General features: G+C 42.5%; 2 protein-coding genes across 2 annotated transcripts; one reads left to right on the top strand and one right to left on the bottom strand.

Annotated features, from left to right (window-relative positions):
- Positions 1–246: 246 nt before the first annotated feature.
- LOC124701206 (AP-2 complex subunit alpha-2-like) lies at positions 247–11,080 on the bottom strand. The gene is made up of 26 exons (XM_047233258.1): positions 10,934–11,080; positions 8,799–8,930; positions 8,585–8,710; positions 8,147–8,209; positions 7,970–8,067; positions 7,677–7,884; positions 7,222–7,293; positions 7,056–7,148; positions 6,774–6,875; positions 6,546–6,643; positions 5,546–5,627; positions 5,313–5,401; positions 4,755–4,860; positions 4,604–4,669; positions 4,201–4,307; positions 3,814–4,120; positions 3,492–3,677; positions 3,117–3,416; positions 2,940–3,020; positions 2,681–2,845; positions 2,503–2,589; positions 2,286–2,411; positions 1,915–1,995; positions 1,770–1,841; positions 943–1,022; positions 247–851 (listed from the first exon to the last, which is right to left on the bottom strand). Exons 1-26 carry the CDS (start codon positions 11,063–11,065, stop codon positions 707–709), a joined length of 3,204 nt encoding a protein of 1,067 aa, XP_047089214.1. The 5' UTR covers positions 11,066–11,080; the 3' UTR covers positions 247–706.
- A 5,277-nt stretch (positions 11,081–16,357) lies between these two features.
- Positions 16,358–17,386, top strand: LOC124694377 (probable long-chain-alcohol O-fatty-acyltransferase 4). Its single transcript, XM_047227370.1, has one exon. It carries the CDS (start codon positions 16,358–16,360, stop codon positions 17,384–17,386), a length of 1,029 nt encoding a protein of 342 aa, XP_047083326.1.
- The last annotated feature ends 1,874 nt before the right edge of the window (positions 17,387–19,260 follow it).

A 19,260-nucleotide genomic window follows, 5' to 3' on the forward strand; every position in this document is an offset into this window, starting at 1 on the left:
CTTTATTCAGTCTTTGTAACCAGCAGGCTGTGGTCCGTATTTGCATCCGGCGGGCTCGGGTTGCACACTATCGACTCCGAATACAAATCCAAGAAAAATAGGGTTGCTGATATCTGCTCCATTTTAACCACTGGATTAGAGCATATCAGATATGAGGCTCAAATTTTTGGACCAGGTCAATGACCTGGTGGATCAACCCAGCCTGTTTCCATCTTGAGCAACCAGCCAACATAGACAAACAAAAAAGACAAAATCCTACCAATGTCCTTTCCCCTATTCTCCAACATTATTGGTACACAGTAATGCAATGCGCATCATTGGCAACTTTACAAACTGGCTTGGTGGAAAACCTATCACCTCATCATATAAACACACAAAAACTACTGATGTTCACCACCAGACCTAGGAAATGCAATGCGAGATGGCATCCATATATCGAGAAACAAAGGAAGATTACACACTATGTGGGGACCTTGCTACAGCCCAAAAGAATACAGTGCTCTCCGGTGAAGAACCAAGCTGAAGACGAACTCGCTCTCCGGTGAAGAACCAAGCTGAAGACAAACTCCGCCAGCCCTTCCTGCCCCATCATCTTCAACCACGATCGAGTCTTGGCAGCAAGATGCTTCTTTCGGATGTTAGATCCTCAGATGAAACAACTGTAGTAATGTACGTCGAGATGCTACTGTCTCGAAACATTTCCATTTCATAGCAATCCAACTAGCATGGCACCAGGGTCGTTATATGTGGCAGGTGCTGCTGGGGGCAACTGTGGTTGTTGCGGAGCAGGCGGGGAGGACACTCGAGTCCTTGGGAGGTCAATCAAATGTTCCTTGATATATTCTTTCAACCTGTTTGGGAAAAAAAAATCTGAGATCGGCATTGTTTTCCTAGTAGCCATAATCATACATTATTGTGGAGCTAAGAGAAGCAAAGCTATACTCGAATGTCAAATATTGATCTCCTGATGCGACTGTTAGCCGGAGTTGTGTTCTGTCTTGGGGATCTGTTTCAACTCTAACCTGCAAAATGGTCAAACAAAAGTGGCAGACATGGTTGGAAACCTACATTTTGACAAAAGAATATTCATAATGTATGACCACAACATATATGTGCAAAATTTTACATGTAACAGATAATTACACAGCAAATACCAAAATGGAAAAAAACGATAATAGCATGTATATTCCGACAAAAGACAGCAGGTAGCAGAGACCGTTTTGTGCACTGATGCCCCGTCGAGAAATTGCCTCTAGCTTAGAATTTCTCCTAGCTATGGCTCAATGTTCAGTTAACCAGTGAAGCTGCCTATTATACCCGCTACTAAGGATAATGCAGCATAAGCTGCACACGACAGCAAATAGATGCACCTTCACCAGTAGAATGAGAGGATAGGAAAACTGCAAAGCCATGATTCCCGGCTTCGCCCTATCCTGGGACCAGATAGGCAGTATAATAATAGTTTTTCTATTGGCTGCTATTTGGCAGGTGGAACTGGAACTTGAAAAATGGCCAGGCCTGCACTTGTTTGTGCAATGAACTGGGTTGGGCTAAACTTTAATATAACCTAATAGTGCTTGTTAGGTACAAATGGATACAACAAAGAGTGTTTGGTTGAGTCAGCAAAATATGGTCTAGATGACGACATGATGCCAGGATAAATAAGGAAATAATTATAAAACAAACTAGCTGTACCAATAACAGCACAATTTCTTTGCAGAAAGATTCTTAAACCAAGAATTTAATGCATAGACCACCAAGATACTTACCAGACAAAGCATGGTATGGGTTGCTTCCGAAAAGAATGTACCACACGCCACCATGTTGTTCGGATTGGTATCCTAAAAAAAAGTACATGTTCAATAATACGAAACAAAATAGTTATAAAATGTGGAGAGAAATCGCATGACATACAAGTCCAGGAGTAACTGCCAGGTGAAGGCTCAGGAATAGATTGGCCATTTCAGGAAGAGGTAATGGTCTAACACCTTTAACCTGTTTGTTCATATACAAAGATGTTCATTAGGAGACTGATCCAGTAAGTACTTAATCAAGTAATGCTGATGGTCAGGTTTTTGTTTTTTGCTTCAGAGAACACATAATACTTGGCAATTGACTACTCCATGCATTCCAAAATATAGTGCTTACAGTCCTGAGTCAAACATTGTAAAATTTGTCCAAATTTATAGAATAAAATATCGACATCTACAGAGTTTGATTTTGGACAAATCTTTATGCACTATATTTTGGAATAGGGGGAGTAGTCCATAACACAAAGAACTTACCACTTCTTGAAGCTTTAGTGACTGAACAGTCCATGCTTTCCACTGAGGAAAAAATTCTTCCGGCGTAAGAGTTACTGGTTGCAAGAATTTGTGCAATACAACAGGAAGTCGAAGTTTAGCATTCACCTGGATAAGCAAGCAGACACTGTTGTTACCTTGTGAGAAAAAAAGTGAATGCATGGACTCTCACGAAAACATGGTATCATAAAATAATTACCGGTACAGTTCCATGATTATATGAGAAATCAAGAACAGCAACATCTCTACTCGCCCGGAGATTTGTAAACTCAACTGGAATTTGCACCTAAAGAACATGGAGAAATGAAAATGAAAATAGGATAAAATTGGGAAAGGAAACAGGGAAAATGTGAAAGCAGTACTGCAGCGTTTGGTACCTGTGCTCTAGGAGGAATTGTATCAGGCACTGAAGAGAGTTCCACTTTGAAATGGCTAGGAGGCAAAATCAGAGCTCGCATTGACACAATAGGTGAAGTATTTTTATTCCCCAGGAATAGAATAAGACGACCATGATGGGCACGCCACTCTGCTTTTAAACCAATCTAGAGGTAGGGCCCAGTAACCACAAAGAAGGTTAAAGCAGCAGAGATAAGAAATGCTCAAGGGAAGGAAAAGAACTTAACGACTTCTGCGAACCTGGATATTAGGATCCTCATACAGAACTCCACTATCTTTCGTGCACAATATATGAAACTTCTCCTCAACATTGACAATTGGCTGTATAAAGCAGAGTTGGTCAACAGAAGACAACATCAACTCATATAAAAATGAATGACAGCATTGTATATTCTGCTGATAAAAGTACAGTAGTACCTGAACAGAGTTGGACTGGTCCTCAAGGGTAGCTAGTGCCAAGTCACCTATCGGACTTTCATTAGCTTCCAATCCTTGAACAGGGTTTTGTTCTACAGCAGCAGGAGGACCCTCTATTGCAAGAGGACCCAAAAGGTCCGCAAGGAGATCTGCTTGAGAAGGCGAATGGGACGTAGGAGGCACGACTTTACTCTCAGCAGCGGTCTCACTGAGGATCTCCACTTTGCTCTCGACTTCAACAGGAGCACCATTTTCTTTGGGGGCTTCTAAGGCAGTTTCTTCATGAATGACATTGCTTTCCTGAATATCGTAAATATCCACTTAAATCAACTCATGAATTATGTTGAGTGTATTTAACAACTAAGAAGGTCATACCTCGGCAATATTTTGACTGGGCATCTTCACAAGAGTGAGATGATTAGCAGCTGGTGCTGATCCATTTACAGGAGGCTGATCAGCTAAAACAAGAGCATTGGATGTTTGCTGCTGACTTCGTAGTTTTATGGCACTCTGCTCTGCTGTGTCAACTTCAGCATCTTCAGCCTTTTTCAACAGGGCAGACTAGATTTGACAAGCAAATACATAGTTAGATATTAAAATTGAAGCTTTCCTGCTGTAATAAAATGAATTGAACAAAAGAGAGTATAGCCAGCAAATGTGAGTACACAATACACAAGTAAACAGGATATATATTTACCTCACGTTCAGGAAATTTTGGCATTTCAGCCAACACATCAGCCAAAGCAGCGCCCTTTTTGCTCAATTCAAAATATTCAACTGCTCTCTGTTGTATTTCAACATCGATATAGCTCTCGTGCCTGAAATATAATGCAAGGGTGAAAAAACCTTCCACGAACAAAAGGTGGCATATCATCAAAGCAGAAAGAGTCAGTTGATACTTTTTGAATATTGCCAGGATTTGTTGCTGCAGTCCCGCATCAGGAGGTTGAGTATGCAGAAGTATCTTGGCGTAAGACGAGAGAATAATGGCAATAGTACTTGTCCTGATAAAAAAACATGGGATTAAGATTTACAACAGGGCAGAAAAAAATAAAGTTAATCAAAGAGGTGCTTTAGAAATTACGATACTGTTGGAAGCCTATCATTTATAATGGTAAACAATTCCTTAGGGCTACAACCAGGTCTTCGAGCCAAAAGGTGGCCATACTCTCCAAGAAGGTAAGCACTGACCTGTATTGGGATAAGACAAGGACAATGTAAAGTGAAACATAGTAAAATCAAGAGGCAAAACAGTTGGTAGGCAAATTGTATTCCTTTATGACAGGCGAATAAAGCAGAACAAAAGGTCCAAGTTTAATGAGGCAACATTATGGGTACCGATTGGCCCAAGTATTTATCAGCAGACTGTACTGCCAGTAAAAAAACACAGATTTGCAATGGTGCTCTTACAAATTAAAACTATCAAGCAGTCCTGACAAATCAAACTTCCCGGCATTAGTACAACAGGTTCAGGTGATGAAAAATACCTTGACCATTGTCTCATGCAAAGCAGGCTTATCAAGGTATTCCCTCGCCTTAGCTGCAGCATATGGCTGACAAAATTACAAGTCAAACATCAGGTCTATCAAACAATACCGAGAAGATTCAGTGAAAGTGGAATCATAAATATGCACGAACCTGCAGATCCTCATTGTTGGTGACAAATTGTACCACTCGATACCATATATCGTCACTTACAAAATCTCCAGCTTTGTCTATCAACTGAAGTATAACATCAACATACCTACAGAAACAGAAGGTAGATATAGCCACCACTTATCAAGGACGTGAAGCTACAGACACAAGAAAGCAGTGTAAAGTAGTGTGTCCTCTCGAGTTATTACTTATTACTCTACACAAAGTGCAGCAGCGCAATACAGAAGTATCACGTTAACAGTAAAACCATGGGCTGCACCCATTTTTGGTGAACAGCTACTTGATTTGATTTGAAGGCTACTGGCTGCGTATGGAAAAATACCACATGTATGCAAAGAATATATGCAAGACAATGGATGGGCACTGCTCCTGATTGTGTAATCGGTTTGCTTGCCAGCGATCTTGCTGTGCAGCTCGTTTAGTGGAATATAATTTCCTTTTCAAAATATATATATATATATATATATATGCAAGACAATTCAGCTATCAAGCTCAACACCAATAAGTAAATAAGAGCTGATTCAGTCATAAAATCTTTACCAAGAAAGATCTGGAGCAAACTTCTCAGCAAGAATGGCTGCTTTCAGAGCCAGCTCTTCACGCATTGCAAATTCAGCTGTGTTAAGATACTGACAAAAAAAGAAGATAATGATTAGTGTTACGGATACCATAGAAAGCAGTTAACAGGTGCAATGACCTATAACAATTAACAAGCCAACAATGTCTTGAGATTATTTTTTCATTTGCAGGACAATTATCACAACATTAGTTACCTGCAATAACTCCTCGACAATTTCCTTTGCATTTGTAACATCACACATGCCATATAGCAAATCAAGAGCTCGCCTTCTAATGCTGCACGACAAGTAGCAAATACATGAAGTACCGAACATACGAAAACTGTAACAAACTTTTTCAGTAACGAGCTGGCTAGCTGATTTTATATAAACTGCTAGTTATATGACAACAATATGAAAATACCTATTTTATCCTTTATTAGTGAACATATTAGCTTTGAGCCTTTCACCACTACCCTCTTAAACCCACAAGTGGTTGTCATCAGTTATGTAAGTCATGCATGGAGCATTCCTCACATGAAAACATATACATGTCTTCAGGAAATGCTTTTAACATCCCCCTTCACATATTGGACCTGCTCTGTCCAAGCGCTTCATCCAAACTGTTTCATCTATGCAGCCCATGTACATAGTTGTGCTCCATGTGTTAACTACTCACCATGTTGGAGCTTAATACATAAGCATTTTTCTATTTTTAACACTAGGGGAAAAGAAGAGTACAAGGCTGGAGGAAAAAAGGGTTTCAAATGAAGCAAAATAAAGTATATATCTGTGGCTCAAATTAATCAGTATTTTAGTACGGGTCATCTAATAGTACTTGGATAGTTTTAAGAAACATTTTTCGATAAGTCAAACTTTAGTACGGGTCATCAAATAGCAGTATCATGAAGGTACTGCTTAGGAAGGATGTAAGACAAAGTGTTTGAACAACAATTATCAATACAAGATGGGTACTCTGGTACATCTAGAGTAAGAAAATACAGATTCAATTATGCAAATTATTAGAATACTCTCGTACTGTATCCCTTACAAATAAGGTATGAAGTTCCAAAATTTCACCGCCCTAGGTTAAAAGTGTGATCTGACTGGTTTTAGCAGTTAGCAACTTTATATATATATATATATATAATCTTTTGCACGGTTAATCAGTTTATAATATCTATGCAATTAAATATGTTGGAAAGACCTCAGATACCTGATATCTGGATCCTTCAAAGACGTAATGATTTGGGCCTGGTGCCTTTTAATTATATCCTGTACATCAGTTACAAGCAGCATCCTACTCATGTTTTCCTGTGAAGATGAATGAAAAATTGTTACATTATGATAAATTTCTCACGTACGCAGTTTGATTCTAAAGCAACACTGGGGAATGCATAAAATCAAGTGAAACTACTCTAGCGGGAACTACACTGCCACTTACCAGACCAAGATACCTAATATTTGGCTCTCGGACAGCAATAAACTTGCCGAGAAGAGCCACACATTGGGACATCATCTCCTTTTCAGCATCAAGATGCATAACCTGTAATTGGAGAAGTATTGCATAACAAAAAAATTAGAAGGAAGACATACTTAAGCATATGGAGATAAAAATATGAAGAAAAAAATGATATAGGGCAGGAAATGATATACAAATTTCTGAAAATAAATAAATAAATAAATAAATAAATAGAAGCCTTCCAGACAGACAGTACAAACCCACCAGAGCAAGAGCTTCAAAGAGAACAGCATGTGAGGCATTGTTCTTGTTGACGTTTTTAACAACATCAGTGCCCATCAAAATCCGCTGTAAAACCTACAGAATGACAAGAACCATTATAATTCATGAACTATTTGGATATGTGGGGTACAATATTCAAAAGAGCTACCTCAAACAAAGCTCGCCTTGCGCTAGGATCTTCAATGGTGGGGAAGTATTGAAGAGCTCGCATTGCCTTAACCTGAAATCACAATAAAAGTAATTAAAAAATGAATGAATGCGCAGGAATATTGCATCCAATATGCACAACAGGTATAGATATTTGTTTGACAGACCAGCATAGAAAGTAGATGATGCATGCGACATAATTCAATTTTAAGAAGAAATTTAATTAAAATAAGTAGTTGACAAAAATTCAAATGCCATTAATCAGTTATGCAATTAAGAATTAAATCAGGCATCCAGCATTTGCAAGACCAGCTAAAAGAAACCACGAGCACACAACCAAAGTTAAAGGAGAACAAGATTTCGGTAGATTGTAATCGAATAGATTCAACTGTCTTGGTACAAATTTATGCAGACCTATCTTTAACCAAGCTGGATGAGCCATGGAAAGAAAATCACCTGAAGCCAAGGAGATGGAATTCCATAGTAGGTGTACTCTTGCGGAATATCTTGGTTTCTTGCCATCCTCTCCAATATTCTTACACACTTTGGAAGGCAATTCCAATATGCTTCAGCGTTATTAGATACTAGTGAAACAAAAAGGCTCATGACAGATGTCAGAACACCTAGATCACGCTCATCTAGAAGTTGTGCCATCCGATCAGACCTGGCATATGAAATGTGATTAGCTGGGCCATTGTGTGGAGTGGATGATAAAACATCAAGAATCTTATGTTCCGTTATGTTAGTACCAGCCATCAATATTCACAACATCTGGATTCTTCCTATAAAGTCGCAGAAGGCATAGAGCGGCCTTCTTTCTGACTACAGGCCGGCAGCTACTTGAAATCTGATGAGTCAGATGTTTCATTAGTCCAATCACTCAAATGAGAAGGTAGGAAAATATGAGCAAAATAACGTTCACTTACAAGAAGTTTCTGGACGTCAGGGGCCAATGACTCGGAAAATTCTTTCCCACCAATATTACCTACCTGAAATAGATTTAGTTAAAGAAACGCGTAGAATAGCCAATAGAGGTGCAATTTTTTCTATTTTATAAAACAATCGTGAGTGATGTACAGTAATAAAAAGGCACTAATAAATAAGAGCAAAATAAAGTAAATTTCTTGACATGATTCTGGGAAATTTTGTCTACGCGTTTTTTGCATCTTGAGTTCCTTACTGGCATGTTCTAGTATCGAGTCATATTCCCCAAATAGAATGTGCGACGTATGCAATCTTTACAAAAGCATGCTTATTAGTAATACTTGATTACATAATCATAAAAGCAGTTAGATCAAAATTTTCAGAATAGAATGTCTACAGAGTACAAATACGGAATAAGAGTGAAACATGAGATGGCATACCATCGTCAATGCTAAGCACTGGTAGGTCTCATTTCGTCCTATTATGTCATTGCGTACTGTATTTATGACCATTCTTAGAAAATCGTTGTTCTCGTTCAGTAAGCAAGATGTCACAATGTATCCAACCTGAAGCACAATCAAAGGGTAGCAATTAGGAAACAATATTACAAAGGACTTTGATAGGTGAGCATTTCAAACATGTGGCGGCTATCACCTGTTTCTCGGGATACTTTGGTGCGGATATCAAAGAAACAGTTTCCATATGCCCGAAGTCAACATCGTAACCCAGCATATGTATATAAAGCATTTTCCAAACATACTTTTTCTTCTCATATGGCGACAGTCCCTGCAAGATGGCAGATAATGGTGTTTTCAGTAAGACTACTCCCTCCGTCCACAAATAAATGGACATCTAGCTCTAAACTTTGTCCACAAAAGAGTACTCCTATCTTCCCAATGCACTTTAATTGCTTCTCTCTCATCGCACGGAAATCAAACCCAATAATATTGAGGACATGTTCTCCTTGTTTTCTACAAGCACTTAGCTCATTGGAGGTGAAATAATTAAAGAGGAGAGATGCATCTTCCCAATGCATTTTCCACTTCACTTCATAATTTATCTTGAAAAACCCGCATATACACCTTATTTGTGGACGGAGGGAGTATATTTCTTCTGTGATGCGTTAACTGTTGCAATGCATGTGTATCAGCATTACTATAAGGGAAGTGGAATGCCCTTGGCAATTACCATGAAAAGGAATGGTTATCTGAAGTATTCTCCACTAGCTTACCAACATAATTACACACTGATCCATATAACTGCTACGTTATTGAGGATACCATGAGAACACTCGTACAAATGGAATGGCATGGTTTTGGTACATCCCGTCTCCATTCTTTCTGTGTACATTAAATATTTTCCCTCAACAGCATAAAAGGAATTGGAAATGATAAATGGACATGGTGCTTCTTCTCTATGGTGGCACTTTGCGTGCGCTGACGAGACCAATAACACCTTATAGTTAAGATCGTAAGTTTCTAGAATCTAGACAAAACTGGCCTGACATAAAACAAGATGGTGTATCAAAATATAGCAGATCTTTACTCTACAAAACAACTGATATGTGCAACATATGCATATGTCCATCCATATATGAATAAGGATCTTACTGATAGGAAAGTAGAGGCCAATTGTTTTATGATCTGGTTAGTTTCCATATTCTTCAGGATAACTCCCACCTATCGAATGCTGGCTAGCACAAGTATATTGTAATCAAGCATGGATTAATCAAGTATCTCTTAGTGTAAATTGTCAGGGTGCAAGTCGACATGTCCGCGGACGGGCCGCAACAGCCGCGACCATGAATTGCAGGACTAGAAGGAGCCCGCAGACCGCGCACGGGCTGTGCACGTTCCGCAGGTTATGCAGGAATAGCAGTCCGCATGATAAGAAGGCAGATTATCAACCGCGTGCGAGCTTCCAGGATACACCACGGTGTGGAGCTTTACTTTGCAACTTACAATGTGTGCGTTCAAATTATATCTTCTACCGCCTCTGTTACTAAATAGAGATTTTAGGATACAAGCATCAAGCCTCCGAAACTTTGATGGCTAATATGCACAATAGTATTTCACAGGGAATATGAATATGGCATCCGTATAAATTGTCGTTAAATGTAGCCACGTAATAGTTGTCGCTAAATTTATCTAGAAGTATCGCTGTCAGTAGTGTCAGTGCATAAGGAAGGCTATGTCGTTGCCTACAGTGTAATGCGGTTATAGCAGAGGGGCGTAGAACCAAGTATCGGGGCATTTTCACGATTTTGAATGAAGGGTTGAGCCAAGCTAGTCGAACATACAGGACTGGAATTTAAATCAAAACATTGGCTCGTATCATCCCAACCCGATAGTGCACTTTGCAGACTCCTCATGCCCATTGTCCCGAAGGCACCAAGCTTCCACTGTCAATTTAGGATGGTAACTGTACAGTAGACTATTCGCAATCTAGTAACGGCCCAAGGCAAGGGCATTCAGCTTGACATAGCTCTGCTCCAACAGCTCAATTCCAGCCCCAAACTACTCGAAGAAATCAGAATCAAAGCAAGCAGTTCATCACGACTGTTTCACACTAACACCTCAGCGTCGCATTTGAAGCCGAGGACTCCTCGGACCAAGCACAATTCAGTAAGTACGACATGGCTAAGCATCTACTCCCAACCATTTCGAGGGTATGACGAGTCAAAACCCAATTCGCGACTGACCCCGTCCCTAGCTCAACGCCGAATTCCCGCCTGAATTCCCGCATAGATCACGAAATGGAGATGGAGAGGCGAGGAGGCGGGGGCCTACCTTCTCGTTCTTGAAGCGCGTGCGGATGTTGCCGAGCTCCTTGTCGACGCGGAGGCGCTCCTGCTCCTTGTTGTGGCAGTTGCGCACGTCGCTGATGAAGACCGACAGCCCGCGCATCCCGGAGAGCGCCATCCCCTCCGCCCGCCGCAGCCGCTTCTAGGGAACGGGGAGCCCCCAGATCTGCGAGCCGCCGCGCGAGATCTGGCCGCCGAGCAGCGCCCCCGAGGAGCTGAACCTCGCCCGCCGGAATGGATCGGCGCGCGGCCGCCGGCGAGGGTTTTTGATTCGGTCGCGTCTGGCGAGGCCCCGGCGTGTTTGATCTGTCTCGGCGCTGGCTGGCTGCGCTTTTTCGCTGGTTTCTCGAAGGTTTCCTTCCTTCCCCCAGTCCAGTCTCCACGAGAGAAAAGTCGGAAAAAAATGTTAAGGATTGGTTGGTTGGTTGGTTGGGTTGGCATTGGAATTTTAAAATTCGTGGAGGATGACCTGTACACAGGTTTGGAGTTGACCTTTGAAGGCATTTTATGTCATCAAAGGTTTTCGTAAAAATACTCGCTTCATCCCAAAAGTAATGTCGCAGCTTTATCAAAATTTGGGTTGATTTTTTTTTTTACTTTGAATTGTTTGGTTTGTGGAATAATTAGTACTGGTACCCCCATTGCGTGACATAAGACGTATAAATTTTAAAAAAATCAAACGATGTAAATTTTGACCGAGTTTTTAGAAAAAACTATCGATATATGTCATGCCGAAACAATATCATTAGATATATCATGACATACATTTTCATATAGTATCACAGTTTTAAATGGATTTGTCTTCATATTATATTTATGTAGTATCATAGTTCTAAATAGATCTATCTTTAAATTTGATCAAACTCTATCTTGTTTGGCTTTAAAAAACATTATATGTATATTGCAGAACGGAGGTACTATTTATTTAGACTAACAAGCATATATCCCTCCTAATTCCATTAGTATCGTTTGTTTAGCAGCTAGAAATTGTACGTAGGAAACTGAAAGTAAACTATAGAAGCTAAATGAGTTTGAGACCTAGACAGGACATACACATTCCTATTTCTAAGATCTAGAAGTTCATGAGCCAACTACAGACTCAAAAAGGCAGAAACATATCAAGTTACACTAGACGATAACAAGTTTAAAACTCATCGCGGAAATTCAATTCGGCTCTCGGATGCATATGCTCCTCCACACAAAAGCACATTTTGAATTGTCAAAAAATTTAGACAATTTTTTTTCATGTACATCACACTACTAGAATGTGCAAGGAGCCCTAGGGCCAAAGTGGCTCCCTAGAGCTTAAAATGAACAACCTAGGGATATAAAGTCTCCCTAGAGTATGATCTTAGAGCCCAAGGGAATATGTTGATTCCTTAGGGTTTTCTGCAGACCCAAGGGATACCTTTTTTCGTGGGACCATCTTCCATCCACGCTGGCAAAGTTCCCTAGGGGTTAAATTGAAAGCCCTAAGAAAACCACTATACCTAGGGTGAGGAAGTGGAACACTAAGGACCATAAACAGACGGACCGGCTCTCTAACGGAGCATGGTGTACCCAAAGGAAACTTACTTTACACGTCAGCAAGGCTGCCACATGTTCTTTCTTTCCCTAGAGCTCATAACCCAAGGGAAGTAAACTGTTTACCTAGAGGACTCCACATGCCCCAAAGGGAAACCATGATTTCCCCACCAATACGACCCTAGGGTGTTTTCCCTAGAGTGTACCCTAGGGGATTTGCTTTCCCTAGAGTTTTTCCCCATTCACCTAGGGTATGCAGTCCTAGGGCTAGTTGCGATTTCTAGTAGTGTCACCACAATATATGTTCGTTTGCAAAGTTTCGCGAAAAACCTATATTTTTTGTAGTCCGTATAAAAAAGAAAAACAAATGTCTCATGAAACGTCTTATTTTGCATCGAATTTTGTCTTTTTTACACCACAATACAATTCGATTTTTTCGAGAAACAACTTTGTACATATGTAGCATGTGAAGAAGTACACATGAAGCTTTTGTTTGATTTTTTAAACATTTTTTTAATGCGTTAAAGTTGCATTTCAAATAAAAGGAGCATATGCACCCATGAGCCAAAACATCACTCCCCATCACCACATAAATGCTCAGCCTCCATATAATGATCCAGCTGCATAGTCTTCTAGGAGGAAACCAAGCCTAATGTACTGCAGCTCAGTCTAGCTTCGAAGGGATCTTGATTTTTCTTATCATTAGCGCCCATGAGTTGGTCCACTAAGCGTCTAAGCCTTGCTTCTTCTTTGAAAAAGATCTTACAATTTTGTAGGAAGGGCAGAACTAGGTGCCAAACATGTTTCATGTTCAGCTAAGTTTTTCTGTTAAACATAATATTATTCATGTTGTTCCACATGCTTCAAACGAGCAGAGGAAACAACATTAAGATCCAAGCATCTCTTGCTAGTAAGGCACTTAGATGCTAGAGAGAAGAAGTCCGTGAACATACATTAAAAACGTCTTTAACATCCTCACAAAGCAAGCTAGATATAGTCAAAGAATAAATGTCTAACAGACTACATCTTTACAAAGACTACATTCTTAAGATTTATCGAAAACAGATTTTAAAAAGGGTATTACAAATTGCACTTTTCTATTAAAATCTAGCTTAAACAAGCGCTAAGAAAATCCTCTTGTATACCCCAAGGATTTAGCAACACTAAAGAAAACATAAATTAGCTATTTCCAAACCGTGGGCAACCAGATGAAAGGTTTGCATTTATCAGAAACATTCTAGCTCACCAATCTATTCCTTTCTATCACATAAATACTCCTTATGTTCTAGTGGTTTAACTACAAAAGAAAACAAGATAGAAGGAACTAGTTATGCACTTAAAATATTTCCCCCACGAGGATCAGCCTATATCGACCTCTCCTCTCCCCCTTCCTACTCATCGGGTGGCTTTATCAATTTTCGTTTCAAAATAGGCAAAAAAATAGGGCGTGACAGTAGAAGTATCATATATTCTTGAGGAGCCTAGCTCTAGCTAGATATTAAGAGGATTAGGTTTTGGAAGGATGCACGGTGCCAACTACTTAAGCACTAGAGTCACGTAAGATCCCGGTTATAGAAGAAGAATAGGCTAATCCCAATCTTAGGCTGCAACAAACAAGAAATTCATATCATCAAATAGACCTGATCCCCCAAAAGAAAATCACAATCTAAAATCCATATATACGATAGATTCCGGGCACCTTGCTACATGACACTTGTCTCGCATTGCATTACTAACTTCTTCTTGTTGTTTCTTTGATTTGATGTTGCGCTTGTCCCAAAGAGATTTCTTCAGCTAAAGAGTACTTTGGCACCGGCATCCTAAAACAGAGTCGACTATGGACTTATTTATATAGGAAAGTTTCTATAAATTGCAAGGATTAAGATGAAGGGAGATATTGTTCTAGATCTACCGGGCTATTCTCATCAAAGAGAGGGTGGATGTATGTTTTACAACATGGAGCGGAAGAAAGTAGATCTATGTGCGAGAGAGGAGGCACGGTGGGAAGGATGAGCAGGCGGAGGAGGTGGAGCGGCAACGATAGGAGAAGATCCTCTCCATCATCCTATGGCTCGAGGCCGCAAAGGTCGTTCTAAACCAACACGAGCCTAGCAAGCCTAGCAAGGGAAACCGCCGCCTCCTCAATAATTTCCTTGATCTTGATTTGGCTCTCGTTATTGCTGACATAGTGCCTCCGAAGCGCTCCACTTTTCCCTCTTCCTAGATGGTAAAAATGAGAGCATAGGGCGTCACCGCGGCTTACCTCGCATGGAACATCCACCCTGTTGCAGCCTCGTATCCATCCGACCTTGCCATATATAGCCCTCTAGAAGATGTACACAACTCGTCTCTTCCCTTTGATTATGCTCCTCGTTTTTCTCTACAACTTCTGAATTTTAATCCCCAGAACATATCATCATTTTATGTGCAGATTCTGTTATGTGCCCTATGTATACAAGGTGTTTGATGAAAATTCAACCAGGTCATAGTAATCTATGTACCTCATTCGGAGGAGCCAGAGTCGGGGTCCTAAGTCTTGACACAATCAGAAATATGACAACGAAAATCACCACTCCACAAGAAAGTAGTACTGACAGGGTGTTTCTGCACCCGGGTGCATATGCACCCTTTATTTGAAATACATATTAAATATATTTACAAATGTTAAAAAAATATAAATAAAAATGCCGCATGTATACCTTGACATGTTACATGCTCACAAAGTTGTCTCAGCAAAAATCAAGATGTTTTGTACCCTGTGCAAAAAAGACAAATTTTTGGTGCTAAAATAGTCTATTTCTCGAGGCATTATTTGTCCTTTTTACACAGGGTATAAAAATTGTCGGTTTTATGTGAAACTTTACGTGCACACATAGAACATGTCCCTCTACATGCTAAATTTTTTTCCTTAATTTTTTATGTTTTTGAAATATGTTTTATACATACCGGGTGCATATGCACCCGGGATCAGTTTTGGTTTTCTGTGGCACTTTGAACAAAGAAAGATATGTGTGGTGGCTTACGTGATGGACGCTTCCTGACACTGTAGTGATATTGTAGTCATGTGTGAGAGAAACGAAACTCCTCCGTTCACTAAACTAATGTAAGACCATTTAGACATTCATAATAGGCTAGATGGAGACAAAAATAAGTGAATTTACACCAAACTAGACTAGATACCAAAAAACGAGGAAATCTACAAAAAGCCTCAAAGGTCTTACATTATCAAACGGACGGAGTACTCCTGAATCAAGCATCGGGTTTCACAAACTTACATGGTTGGATTGTGAATAAACCTACAGAGATCATGAGTGTTTATTCCCGTGGCTTTATTAACTACTTAATTAATGACATTTGGTGATATTTTATTTTGCAAAACACAACACAAATGCAGACGTTCACAAATACGTACATACATTCATCCCTATACCTCCGTGGACACCTTTGAGAAACCGAATAATAATCTAGCGGGTCTTAAGATTGACAAAATCATCGTTACCATGGACACCTCGATATCGACGAGAATGTCAGGTGCCAATAAAGAATAATCCGCTTTTATGAGACAACGAAGTGTTAAATCTAGGTTTCTATCGTTGGTCGGTTTCAGCCGCGTTTCACCGTGACACATGAGAATCTGACACCATGACACATGAAAATCTGATAGTTGCAAAAAGGTAAACACTCACATGAAAATCTGATAGTTAGCGAAAAGGTACTAATTAGACGATTGTCAATACGGGACAAAATATCTGTCCGATCGTCGCTAGTCGCTGTCAAATGGCGCATGTTTTGGAAGTCAGAACCCCCAAACAACATTTTTCACAGCTCGAGAAGCCAATATAGACCACTGATTTATTCGTCCAATCGTCCTCACCACAATTAATAGATGCCGACGGCGCTCATGGACGGCGAGCTCGGGAGCCTATTGAAGGTCTCGGCTGCTGTCTGGGCGGCCATGTCGTACGCCCGCGTGGCCGCCGCGCGCACTAGCCCAGGCGCGGGCCGCCTCGCTGCGCTTATGCCCGCCGTTGTGCTCTTCTACGGGATCCCCTTCGCCTTCACCACCGCCGGGTTCCGCGGCATCTCCGGCTTCTTCCTCAGCTGGCTCGGCACCTTCAAGCTCTTCCTCCTCGCCGCCGGCCGGGGCCCCCTGGACCCGTCGCTCCCTCTCCCCCAGTTCGTCTGCTCCGCCTCTCTACCCGTCAAGCTCCGGCAGTCCACCTCCTCCGGCAAAGCAAAGAAGCAAGACCCCGCTTCGGCGGCCACAAAGATCCTCCTCTCCGGCGGCCTCATCCCCTTCATCTTGTACGCGTTCCAGTTCAGGGAGGTGATGAGCCGGTGGCAGCTCCTCCTCCTGTACACCACGCTGATCTACTTCGCCGTGGACTTCCTTCTGGCGTCGGTTCAGGGCGTGGTCCACGGCGTGCTGGGGATGGAGATGGAGCCGCAGGTGGACCGGCCGTACCTGGCGTCGTCGCTGCGGGATTTCTGGGGCAAGCGGTGGAACCTCATGGTGCCCGCCATCCTCCGGCCGTCCGTGTACGGCCCGGTGCGCGCGCGCTTCGGCGTCGCGGCCGGCGTCCTGGCGTCGTTCCTCGTCTCCGGGCTCATGCACGAGCTCATCTTCTACTACCTCATGTGGCAGCCGCCCAGTGGCGACGTGGCCGCGTTCTTTGTGCTCAATGGAGCGTGCGCCGCGGCGGAGGCGTGGTGGGGGCGGCATGCCGGGTGGTGGCGCCCGCCGCGGGCGGTGGCGGTGCCGCTCACGCTGGCGTTCGTCGGCGGGACGGGGTTCTGGCTCTTCTTCCCGGCCTTGATCAGGGGCGGCCTCGACGAGCTTATGCTGCAGGATTTCCAGGGGATGCTGGCGCTCATGGAGCAGGCCGGCCGGTGGCTTGCCGAACGTGTGCTGTGACGTGCCCCATGGGAAATATATACTTGTACTAGGATAAATCCGTGCGTTGCTACGGGTCAAATCAGTAATCCAATATATTTCATTTCAAATAATATACTATTAAGATTTGAAAATTGCAAGTATAGTCATAATTGATGATTTAAATCTTGTAAGAAAATAAAAAAACTACCTAGTAGGATTAACCAAAGCTGATAGCATAGACATCAATTCACCCAAATTGATAGCACAAAAATAACATAAATTAGATGAGAAAAGAAGATTGCAAAATTTCGATCAACAAGAACTAAAGCGAGAAGAACGAGATGCAACCTTCAGTGTTTTTTTTTGCTTCTGTATCAAGGCACCGTGGATCTTCTATAGATTTGCTAGACATCCAGCTAGATCGTGGATTACTTGTTGGCCCCGTGTCATTCGGGGCAGTGTCATCGGCTTGCTAGCGGCCTCCTGCTTGGCGGCATTTGGGGAGGATCAAGCTGGTGCAGGCGATGGGGAGGATGATGTGGGCAGGTGGCATGGAGGTGTGTTTGTTGTAGTGGCTGGGATAGCCGGCCTCGCACGAACAGCTTGTCCCCTTCCTTGACAGGCGAGGTGAGATCTCTGGATGGTAGGGCGGCGGCCCTGCTTGACGGGAGCTAAGCCGCTCTAGGCGGGGTCGCAACTCGGGTGCTGCCCGATGGTTATGGTCGTGTGTGCTGCGTGATGACCAGAGAGTGGCTAGCCATGAGTATGGCCAGCAACTCGTCACCATTAGGTTCGCATGAGTAGCTTTTGCTAGGGTAAAAACTTGCCAGGCGTGTCCGGGGTTGGCGGTGGCAATGCTCGTTGGCGCCGCTTTCTTCTTCAAGACACCGTTGCGGCTACCTCCCTATTCGTCATGCTGCTCCGCGTGAAATCCCTAGATCCGCTTGGACCGAGTAGCGGTGATGCCTATGGGGTGGTTTCCTTCTTGAAGGTGTGTTGTCTTGGAGCCCATGGTATGTCTCTCAGTCGTAGGTGATGTTGGCTTTGATGGTGAAGCTTCCGGGAAGCGAAGTCTATGACGGCGGTGTCAGGATCAAGCTGGTGCAGGAGATGGTGAGGATGATTTGGGAAAGTGGCATGGAGGTATGTTCGTTGTAGTGGTTGGGATAGCCGGCCTCACGCGAACAACTTGCCCCTTCCTTGAGAGGCGAGGGCGGGCTCTCTGGATGGTAGGGCGGCGGCCCTGCTCGACAGGAGTTACGACGCTCTGGCAGGGGTCGTAGCTCGGGTACTGCCCGATGGTTATGGTCGTGTGGGATGTGTGATGACCAGAGAGTGGCTATCGGTTGGTGTGGCCAGCAACTCGTCACCATCAGGTTCGCATGAGTAGTTTTTGCTAGGGTGAAAACTGGCCAGGCGTGTCCGGGGTTTGCGGTGGCAATGCTCGTGGGCACTGCTTTCTTCTTGAAGACGCCGTCACGGCTACCTCCCTATTCGCCTGTTGCTCCGCGTGAAAGCCCTAGATCCGCTTGGATCGAGTAGCGGTGACGCATGTGGGTCCGTTTCCTTCTTGAAGATGCGTCGTCTTGGCACCCATGGTATGTCTCTCACTCGTAGGTGGTGTTGGCTTTGGCGGTGAAGCTTCCGAGAAGCCTATAACACGCGACAACTAATTTAGATCGAGACTTTGTTTTGAGAAAGTGCATCAACTTACCGCTCGATCGGTTATGAAGGTAGTTGATGGTGAGTCATGTCTCGTGTGGCCTTTTTCCCCCTCCTCCTTTTTTACCAAACTCGTAGATGTAGCTCAAATGTTTTTATGTCTGAAGTAGATTCTTTTTTTGTGCGATGGATCGGCCTGCGCTCTTAACCAATCTATTTGAAATTCTTTTGGAATTTTTTGATCTGTGGTC

Source organism: Lolium rigidum, chromosome 3 (genome assembly GCF_022539505.1).
Source record: "Lolium rigidum isolate FL_2022 chromosome 3, APGP_CSIRO_Lrig_0.1, whole genome shotgun sequence".
In the NCBI taxonomy this organism is placed as follows: Eukaryota; Viridiplantae; Streptophyta; class Magnoliopsida; order Poales; family Poaceae; genus Lolium; species Lolium rigidum.

What these genes read in the sequence shown, in the direction of transcription:
- LOC124701206 (XM_047233258.1), bottom strand. Translation starts at nt 11,065, where the DNA reads ATGGCGCTCTCCGGGATGCGCGGGCTGTCGGTCTTCATCAGCGACGTG. An exon ending in TTGTCGAGGAGTTATTGCAG is followed by an intron (nt 5,402 to 5,545) that starts GTAACTAATGTT and finishes TTTTTTTGTCAG; the next exon opens with TATCTTAACACAGCTGAATT. An exon ending in TGCATGAGACAATGGTCAAG is followed by an intron (nt 4,308 to 4,603) that starts GTATTTTTCATC and finishes ATCCCAATACAG; the next exon opens with GTCAGTGCTTACCTTCTTGG.
- LOC124694377 (XM_047227370.1), top strand. Translation starts at nt 16,358, where the DNA reads ATGCCGACGGCGCTCATGGACGGCGAGCTCGGGAGCCTATTGAAGGTC.